Below are 10892 nucleotides of genomic sequence, written 5' to 3' on the forward strand. Positions count from 1 at the left end.
TGTGAAATTACTTAATCTCAATTGCCTCAGGGGGAAAAAAAGGAATATGTATGATGAATGCAGAGAAGCATGGAAAGATTTATATGAACTGATATAGAGTGAAAGAAGCAGAACCAAGAAAAAAATATTAACAGTATATACATAGCAACTACAATATATACACAATGACTACAAATATACAGAGTAACTACAATAATGTAAATAGAAAGAACCACATACCTAAAAATCAAAACTGTAACAAAAGTATAAAGATCAATCAGGACACAAAGAGATACACGTCCCAACCTACCTTTTTCTGAATGCAAGAGATCCACAAGTATTACATGTTGCAGATATTTTCTGTCTTTTTCAAGGTATTGATCAGTTGCATTGATTTTTTTTCTCTTCTTGTAAAAATATAATTTGTTATATGGAATGATTCTCTGGGAGAGGGATACTTGGGATACATAATGATGTAAGAAATAGAAGATATCAATAAAAAGTTTGTTAATATGTAGTATACAGGGATCCTTATCTACAGATCAATGACTCCCCTTTTCAATTGAAATGGAAGATAGCTTTCTTGACAGCCTCTTCCTTGGCCCATTCCAGCTCTAGCCTACTGTCTCAATTTGTCTGACCATATGGAATTCTACCAGCACCAGTACTTTCTCAACAATTGTTTTTAGGTGCTTTATCAAGATCCTCTTGTGGTATTTTTGCCACTTTCACACATGAAATTACTATAAATTACTATTACTATTACTTAGACATATAGAAACTGTATAGCAGTTAGTACTTCTTTTATTTTGCCTCAAAGTAATTTGTTCTTGTGTTGCACCCCCAATCTGCTACTAGAAAGGGATAGCTATAAGCACTGTCTTCTATACTTTTCTTTATGCCTAGGAAATCACTTCCCTTATTAGTGGGCATTTAATAAGTAATCAAGGAAATTTATTGGAATATTGTCTGGTTTTATCTCCCCCCAGGAAACTCCAGCAGAATCCCGGGAGAAGAATCGTGATTGTATCCTGCTGGGTTTCTTTGATGACCATGATGTCTGGCACTTCCTTTCTGCTACTGCCTTGTTTTTCTCATTCTTGGTGAGTTTTGCCATTTTTTCTTTATTTCTATCCTCTTTTCTCCTCTAGTATCCTCCAACCCTCTCAATACCTTCTGTATCTTTTTTTTTATTTCTACCTCTCCCCTTTCTCCCTTTTCTTGAGCTTTATCTCCCTTCTCTTTTGGTTCTCCAGCAGCAATTTGTCCTGAGCACAAAAATTGCTGATTATATCTCTTTGGTGCTACTTTTACCTTTCCCTTTTCCACTTTCAGACCCTCAGGTATAGAAAAACTAAATGTCTGACAAAGCCGTACAGCATGTGGACAAAAGTCAAGATTTATTTTTACTAAGTAACATTAGACTATCCTTCTAGATGATGCCCCAATCTTCTCTTAGGCTCATAGGATTTACAACAGAAAAAAAGAGCTTAGAGGTCATTTCCCCCAAACATTTTATATTCCCATTACTTTGTTTTATTAACCAACTGGTAGACTCAAAAAAGCAGATGGGTCCTGTTATTTCCCCACTTCTCAAAATAGAATCTTTTCTTCTGAAATCTTCCTAAATTAGCTTCATCTTTTATCTAAACTTCCCTGACCTTCTTGGCAGTGATACTGAGGGATCACATGTATATTTGCAATAGTCCTATGTTATAAACAGACAGTCTCACCACTTCCAATTCTATCTTAGGTTATTGGTCCTAAACAGTGGGACTATGGATCAAGTAAGAGCAGCTCTCCAATCACTAGACACACTGAGAATGTGTGTGTGTGTGTGTGTGTGTGTGTGTGTGTGTGTGTGTGTGTGTGTTGTGTGTGTCACTCTGTTTTTAGTCCTTTGGATTGTAAAATGAAGAATAGATACTAAATAGAGCTCTTTGTCCTTTTCCTATTTCTCCCTATCTTTGTCTCTCATTTCAGGTATTATTAACTCTAGATGATGACTTGGATGTTGTCCGGAGAGACCAGATCCCTGTCTTCTGAGTAAGAGGAAGTGGTCACTCTTGGTACTTCCCCTAGATCATGCAGTGACTGCATCAGAGCTGCTATTGCTAGAAATTCTCTGATCATCTGCCAAGACATCAGACCTAAATGCATCCAAATAGTGAACATGTGAGAAGAGGAAAAGGAACTAGAAAGATCCTACCCTATGTCTCTTTGGACATAAAGCATCATGGTCAAGGCCGAAGGCCAACAACACACCTTGAATTCTTCTTCTGTTTGCCACTGTGCAAGTGAGAAGTGAACAAGACCTATAGATAGTATTTATATGGCATTGTCTTGCAGCCCCCTCCTCCCAGAATTGCTTAGCAGTGGCAAACTGCTTTTCCATAATCTCAGTGCCCAGTAAGACTAAAAACTAACATCACCTGAGAAAGCTACAGTCACTTGATTCTGTAAGCTCTCTTGCTCCTCAACAAGCCAAAGCACCAGTTTGCATATTCTGGGCTCTGGTGGTGATGGTCACCCCTTCAGCGTGCTGTATATAAACTACGTCTGGCCCATGTCAAAGTCTCTCCTCAGCCAGGGGATGGTGTCATGAATCCAGCATGGCACACTCTTTGAAAGAAAAGCTGAATATTTTTAATAGATTCCTGAGTCCGTTAAGAGGACTCAGAATAGGACTTTTGCTGGCTGTTCCTTATGACAGAGTCCTTTTCTTATGATGGTCAACTGGTTCAGAATACTCATCTTCTTAACTCTCCTTCTGCCTATCAAGCACATTTTTCAAATGTCTGCATCTCACTGCTCTCTTTTGACTCCATACTTCAATTTAACCTTCCTGGGAAGGCTCTGTTCCTTGATCCTCCTACTAGCTCCTAGTGGGACAGATATCCTCTCAAAGCATGTGCCAGGGCAGGAAAATCCCAACACCAGCATAATAATATGCAGCAAGTAAAGTCAACCCAACATTCCAGTTGACAAGATCATCAGCAACTTCAGGATTAAACGTAATCTGCCTCACCCCAAGGGCCTAATCTTAGAAGATTCTAGACTTTGGTGCAAATGCCCCATTCTGTTCTTCTACCCAAACAGCTAAATGGTGCACCTAAAACATCAATGGGAGGGAGGGAGGCAAACAAGTCAGAGCCAGGAGACTTGGCAACATACTGAGATGAGCTCTATAACAGTAACAGGAGGCCTGCCTCTTAGTTCGCCCTTTCTTTAATAGACTCAGATCATCCTGCCTTGAGCTGTTTTTAAGCACTCTTTCCTAGTTCTATAGATTTTAATGATCTCTTTTGGTAATACCTGATAGTCTTTTTTTTTTTTTTCTCAAAAAAAAAAAAAAAAAAAAAAAAAAAAAAGGTCTGGAAGAGCTTAGAATCTTATTGTGTGACAAGTCTGCCTCTGTGAGGCTAGGAGGCTCCATTTTTTAAGAAGGTGTTTGATATGAAAAGAAAACTGAATTTTGGGTGAAATATAATTTGCATATATTTCTTTGACCATGACCAAGACCAAGAGATGAGTTTTGCATTTTTAAAGCACTTTTTAGCATTATCCTTACTCTAACATATTTGCATAGCATTAAAAATTACATTTTGGAAGTTTAACTTGGCAAACCTTTTCTTGCTTTCAAAACATGTGCACATGTACAAAGATGCTTGCAGTGAAATATTTTGTGAAAAATTTCTGAACAGCCAAAATGGATTTAATAGCATTCTGTTTTTCTTCATTCTTAAAAAGGTTCATTTTTATAGTTACAGCCACATGGAGGCCATCAATTACATACTCATCTTAAATCATAAAACCAAGTCCAAAGCCTGTTTAACGGCACCTGGCACTCTTTTAGACTATAATCCATGAATTTTTTTATTTTTTTAATTATTTTTTTGTTTATAGTCCCCTCTAAGGAAAAATAAGACCAATAAAAATCCATCCAACCAGCACCATCCAACCAACCTAATCAGAGCAAGCTATAAGATTCATTACCAATTCTGCATCATCTTTGGAAAATAAGTCAGTAGAACAAAAGGGTGGGAAGTGACCTGGAGAGATCAGGATGTTATTATGACATTGTATTTTTTATCATTACTCTGATGTCTACTTTGTGCTGTAAAATCCCTGATTGTTGTGAATTTTGTTCTGTGCAGCAGGATTGTAAATCCAAATCAACCCTGCCATGATAAATATCAATACTGAGATGCAAGTGATTATTTCTTAAGTCTTATACAACTATAAGAGTAAATTCTTGGGAGCACCCCAAGAATAAGGGGTAGTACCCAGTTAACTTAGAAAAGTTCTTGGTCTGCAGTTACTAAAGTAAAAATTATGCACTTGTGGTGAGGAAGCTGAAATCTAAAATAATCCCCAGACTTGTTCTTTAAAGGAAAAGAGAGTCATTCTGAAAATGATGAATTCGGTGGATGGGAAAGCCAAAGGAAAATTCAGATACTTGTCTGACAGTAGGAGCAGTTAAGCTGGGATACAGTATTAACCACCAACAGAGACAAAATTGCAATTGGACATCAAAATGTCCTACTTAGGCACTTGATAAAGTTGCAAATGGGATCCCACCTGTTTGCTGGGGATTGCTAAAAGATTAGCTCCAGTTTTATTTTAGCCATGAGAGACTCAATAGGAAAAACTCTACTCATACGAAGAGGGGACTTTCCAAGATTCATGAAAATAAACAGATCATTCATGGCAAGGACTATCCTTTCTTCTATGATGCTATAATATTTATACCATGGCCACAGAAAGCCCTTATTATCTAATAGGGATTTATTAGATAAAAATATCTGATATTTTTTATTAGATAAGCAACTGTTATTTTCTTCAGGGAAGAAGTCTTAGAATGTTAACATTTCTTCCCACAAAACTCATAAGAAGTGGCAAAGGTTTCACAAGCAAAGTCTCCTGATCCTCATTGAAATACCATGCCCATCATCAAGGAAGGTTGGGCCTGACAGCTGGAATAGCTCTCCCCTGGGAGCCCATTACTTGCAACAGCTTAGAAGGGGTTGCCTGACTCCCTAACAGTTTGGCCGCTATTAGCCCATTGGAAAGGCCTGACCCTAGTCTTCCCAATCCAGCCAGAACTCAGACAAATACAGCTGTGGAAATCGGAGTTGTTGAAGTTGAAAAACTGCCTGGGGAGTATCACACCTTATTATTCCTTTCTCCTCGGAAATCTCCAGGAGAAAGGCCATCCCCAGCAGCCCTTCCACAAGGAATGCTTTTTGCATGGTCACATCATGGAATCTTCTGGAGGGAAACCCCATGGGATCTTAGACTGAAAACGAAGGGAGAGGAAAAGCCATCCAGTTCAATCTGTCTTTTCTCTTTTGACAATTGAGGAAATTGGGGCCTGGAGAGAAATGATTTGCCCAAAATGATCTATCTAATAAGTGTCAGAATCAATATTTGAACTCAAATCCTCTGAATACCAATGCACTCACATATTCCCCACTCCCTTCCTCTTAAATGACTGGATATTCAGGGTTTGTGAGGATAGGAAGAAAGCCCTCAGGTAAAAAGGTTATGAAACAGGCTGCAGCAAGAGGAGGCATAACACTTGGCCCTGAGCCTGATGCCTCTGGTAAAATGGGCTACAAAAGAATACTAAGGGGAAAAAATGCTATTCACCTCAGCAACTTATAAATCTGTTGCTGAATATTAAATCTCTATCATGATATTGTCTGAGACACGCTCTGTAGCTTTAATGCCATTTGGGATCTAAGGTGCTTGCAGCTCAATTTATAGTCCCTCCAGGCAGAAGAGTGAGTATTGGGAAAGCCTCAAGATTCGGTGGGTAAGTTGGGGAAAGGTCACAGTTCCAATGCATCATTCATTCATCATTAAACCCATATCCCATGACCAGAGTAAAAGCAACCTTTACTCTTAGAAATTAAGCATTTTTATGTGTGAATTTATTAAATTACACAATGCTTCTCTTGCCCTGCCCCCAGGAGTAAGGCATTGCTTTTCTAATTTATATATAAAGAAATTGGGACTGAATCATTCTTTTCACTCTTAATCATTCTTGGTTTCAGTGTTCCAGTTCCTTAGAAAAAAAACCACTCCATGATTTTGTGTATGACTTTTCACCAAAAGTTCAGATGCCTTCATAGCTTAATAGATGGTTTAAATGAGTTGCTCTAATAAAAACAAATCCCCCACCCACCCCCAAAAATCCTGTTAGCTAACCTTCATAGCTAACCTATGAGCTTCTCTGAATTTAGTTAAGCCAATCCTTACCCAGAGGCTGTCAGGCCATACTGAAAGTTCTGGGACCAACAATGAGATTCTGTTTTCTTCCTCAATGTTCAAAAACCCATAATCACCTCACCTCCATAATAAGACATTAAACTAGGACTAAGGGCTAATGTAGCTATATCCTTATCCTCATCCTCATCCTCACTAGAATTTATGTAGTGCTTTAAGTAAAACTGAGGCTGAGAGAGTGATGTGACATCTGAGACAGAATTTGAACTCAAGTTTTCAGACTCCAAGTCTAGCACTACATGTCACCTAAAAAAGAAAAGTGGAAATTTGCTTCTTTGTAAAGCTATCTTAGAAGAGGGTTTCTCTGAAACCCATATTAGTTGTTTGATACGCTTTTGGCAGATCTTTAATCCTTACCCTTATTTCCTTCTTGCCTTCATTAAAGATGGATAATTACTAATTGCTATCCTTTAAACAACAAAACCTTTCAATAATTTCAACCTCTTCAAATGTATACCAAAATTCTAATATCAAAAAAATAAGACTGCAGTGTAACAATCTGTTCTAAAAATGATAGGCAGAACATTCATTTTACTTTGAGTAGAGTTTCTGCTTCTAGAGGTTCTATAAGAAGCCACAATCTATGTATGGACAAATCATTTCATTTCTCTGTGCCTCAGTTTTCTTATCTGTAAAGGAAAGGAATTAGATTAAAAACTAAAGTCCTTTTCAGCTTTGTAATTTGGAAAAAGGAGAGGGATGATTCTATAGCCCAGGATTTTGCAGAATCTAGCTTCTTAAACTGCAGGTTGCAACCTCATATGGATTCTCATTACTGAATGTTGAGGTCATGAAATTATAATCTCATTATCAGTAAATGTTTGATTTGCATACCTAGTTTATATATCTATATACCCAGGGTCACTTAAAAATTTCTTGGGCAAAAAGGGGTCATGAGTGGAAAAAAATATTAAGAAACTCCTTTAATATAAAGGAACTCAGGAACAATGGAAAGCTCTTATAAATAAAATGCTAAAAAGAGAAATCATCCTAATGATATGGGGGAAATGGAATTGTCCAGAGCAATGGCCTCCAAAGTGGAGGATGGCCTGATCAGAAAAGATATGTGGTCAGTCTGTGGAAGAAGGTGAAGACAGGTAGCATCCTGCTCTAGTTATAGGGACCTATCTCGAACACGACAACTCACCTACTGTTATACTCCAACATTCCTTCAATCTCCTGTGTCCTCTCTGTGCTAAGCAAACTCCCTTCTAAGCTAGGTGTTGACTTCTCAGGGCAGCTACAGCTGAGTAAGTGTCATTAAGAAAATTCTGCTCCTACTTTCTACCCTAGATCATCTCCTGACTGTGACAGACAAGCCACACCTCTCAGAAGACAGGTCTGTATTTGGGGTCAAAAAGCAGTAGGATAAGATCCCATATTCCACTTTTCATTTTGGATAGAATAGAGCAAATCACATAAAGTGGTACAAATGTGGACAGATTGTGATCTGGGGCACAGATGATATTCCCCCCAAAACCTATTCATCTTCCAAACTTCCCTGCTACTATATCCCATTCACAATCTCAATGTCATTTTCAGCTTCTCACTTTCTTTCACCCAATATATCCAATCAGTTGCCACATCTTGTCAGTTCAACTTCCACATTGGATTGGAGATCACAGAATTGCATATCTCCCATCTAAACTTTTCCCTCTACTTACATGGCAATGGTTTCTGTACAATCCCATATCAACTCTTGTCTAGACCATTGCAGTAATTTCCTAAATAGTCTCTTTGCTTCAAGTCTCTTCCCTACTCCAATCCATACTCACAAAGCTAGTAATTTTCCTAAAGTGCAGAACTAATGAAGTCACTATCCTATTCAATAAATTCCACTATCTCCCTCTCTATTGACTCTAAGATCAAGTATTATTTTATCTTTATTTTTTCCTTTTAAAATTTCTATTTTTATATAATTTTATAAAGTAAAATAATTATTAGTTTAGTTATATATGTATATTATCTATAAATAAGTATATATATACATATATATATATTGGGGGATATGTGTTCAAAATATCTTTACTGTTAGGAGTATGTGATCAACAAAGTATAGAAACCAACCACGGATCTAAAGAGAACAATAGGAAGAAAACAGGGAATTTATCAAATGACATGGACATCTTTTTAAAATTCCTAAATTGTATTTTATCTTTTTCTATTACTTGTAAAGTCAATTTTCAACATTCTTTTTTTATTTTGAACTACAAAATTTTCTCCCTCCCTTCCCCTTTGTTTCCTAAATGATAAGTGCTTTAATATAGATATAGATATAGATATATATGCAATCATATAAAACATATTTCCATATTAGTAATAATAAAAGAAACAGATCAAAAGGAAACACATACATATACTTACACTCGTACATATACAATAAAGTGGAAATCCTATACTAAAGGAAACACACTCACATATTCCAAAATCCACCTGCTCTCATTTCTTATAGCACAATAGTATTCTATAATATTCATATACTGCAGCTTTCAACTTGAACTTCTAAAAAATGAGCAGAAAATGAAAGCAAGGGAACTAATAGAAAAAAATACAAAAAATGTGACATAAGAATAGGTCAGATTAATACAAGTTCAGAAGGAACCAAAGCTGATGAGAGAAGATAAGAATGATCAATCACTTGTCAGAAATCTTGAAGAAAGGATTTTTTTTTTGGGGGGGGGGGGGCAGGATTAGATTCATTCTATAAATGAATATACAGTGGGATGAGCCAGGGAGGGGAGATGGAGTTGCTTACAAGCAGGAGGGCAGAAATGTGCCCAACAGAGATAGATTTTTAAAATTACCTTCCAACTCTAAACCCTATGATCCTAATTACCAAGGATTAGGAATTGCTGCCCTTCTGATATACTCTTCATGTTTCATCAGAGAGGTTAAAATTAACTTTCCTTCTCCTCCACCATGAGGACTCTAATAATTGCAGTTATATTTCCACAATTCTTTGCATATCTCATTTCATTTGATTCTCACAATATTTTGAGGTGGTGAAACATTCTTTTCCTCATCTTATAGGAAAAACTTAGGCTTAGGCAGGGAAGGCCACCCAGTTAGTAAAATGGCAAAGTAGGGCCTAGAAGCTAGATCTTCTCACAAGTTCAATGCTGACTTTCAAATGACTGGCATATCCCAGGAAGGATAAATGTTAGGTACTTCAACTCCTGCTCCATTCTTATAATCATGACTGAGAAGATAACTTGAGCTTAAATAGTAGAGGGTCATTAAGAAGGTGCAAGAGTTATGAAAGTGACACTTTTTCCTCTTCCCTGACACTGCTAGGTTTTTTGGTTTTGGTTAGACTTTTTTTTCTTTTTATAGGATTTTGCTTTAATCCAGGGAATTTTTTGACAAAGCTGCATTCAGTTATCGTCTCTGATGCATGTAGACTGTGGGATTCTGGGCAAGTCACTTAATTCCTCAGCACCACCAGCAAATCTCTAAAACCACAGGCTCAATAAATTGCAAGAGTTGCTTCTCTTCATTGGAAGGAGGAGTTTCATTACCCAGTATGCTCAACACCAATGAGATAACAGGTAAAAAAAAATGAGATTGGAAAAGGCAGTCTCTTAAAGGTTTCTCTCTATAGCAGTCAATGTCTTTATAGTCACATAACTGACAAAAATACAGAATACGTCAAATCTTGCCATATTGTCTTTTTTTTTTTTTTTAAAGCATGAGTCTTTGTAGAACAAAATGCAGTCTCCATAGTTGGTCTCAAGTGTTCCACATATGAAAATTATACAAATCTCTATAACAGATAGGATTATGGTTATAACTTTGTTCACAAGAGTACTGTCATTCAAATTCAAATTAAAAATATATGATCACCTAAGGCATTAATCCATGTGATGGAAGGTGTCCTGTTCAAAGTCCAAATAAAAGATTGGATTCCCTGTGGATGAACAAGTTTTCCAAATGCTCCTATTTGTAAATGACATCATATTTAGTTGTTACCCTTACCCTTGACTGTCTGAAGGCAAGATTGCATGACTTTATCAAAGAGGGACATGCTATCCCCTTAATCTAGACATGAGTAATACACAGGCCAAGCCACTACCCCAAGTCCCACTGAATCAGGGAAACAAAACTGATAGTGAGAAAGTAAAAGAATCTTGTGTTGTCAAAGATGATATATTTGAAGAGTAACAATTCTGGACTAGGCTTCTTGTAACTGAGTTGTGTCCAACTCTATGTGGACTTTGTCTATCAGGTTTTCTTGGCTAAAATACAGAAGTGTTTTGCCATTATTTTCACCAATGTGTCTCCATTTTACAGATGAGAAACTGAGGCAAATAAGAGTTGTGACTTGCCCAGAGTCACACAGTTAAGTGTATGAGCTTAAAACTGAACCCAAATCTTCCTGCCTCCAAACCTGGTTCTCTAGTACACCACCTAGCTGGCTGAACCAAGCTTAACTAAAGCCAGTTATATGATTTAGGTTCAGGAGTAGAGGCACTTAGAAATCATAAAATACAAAATAAGAAAAGTAACAAAAGCCCCTCTATTGTTGACAAAGGATACAAATTCCTTAAGTTTAAAAAGTACAAATTAAAGTAAATAGTGTTTTCCCCATCCCCATCCATATTGTTCACACAGCAATAAGTAGA

At 37.0% G+C, this 10892-nt stretch overlaps 1 protein-coding gene across 9 annotated transcripts in view; it reads left to right on the plus strand.

Moving 5' to 3' along the window:
* Positions 1 to 4192, plus strand: part of SIDT1 (SID1 transmembrane family member 1) — a 166981-nt gene extending 162789 nt beyond the window's left edge. For 5 of the 9 annotated variants that reach the window (XM_074301208.1, XM_074301213.1, XM_074301216.1 and 2 more), the window contains 2 exons: positions 969 to 1082; positions 1963 to 3447. In XM_074301208.1, the coding sequence (XP_074157309.1) occupies positions 969 to 1082; positions 1963 to 2025 (177 nt within the window). In that variant the 3' untranslated portion in view covers positions 2026 to 3447. Of the gene's footprint in view, positions 1 to 968; positions 1083 to 1962 lie in introns of all 9 variants that reach the window. The other 4 variants (XM_074301212.1, XM_074301215.1, XM_074301217.1 and 1 more) reach the window with 1 other exon arrangement.
* The last annotated feature ends 6700 nt before the right edge of the window (positions 4193 to 10892 follow it).

Source organism: Sminthopsis crassicaudata, chromosome 3, assembly GCF_048593235.1.
Source record: "Sminthopsis crassicaudata isolate SCR6 chromosome 3, ASM4859323v1, whole genome shotgun sequence".
NCBI classification, from domain to species: domain Eukaryota; kingdom Metazoa; phylum Chordata; class Mammalia; order Dasyuromorphia; family Dasyuridae; genus Sminthopsis; species Sminthopsis crassicaudata.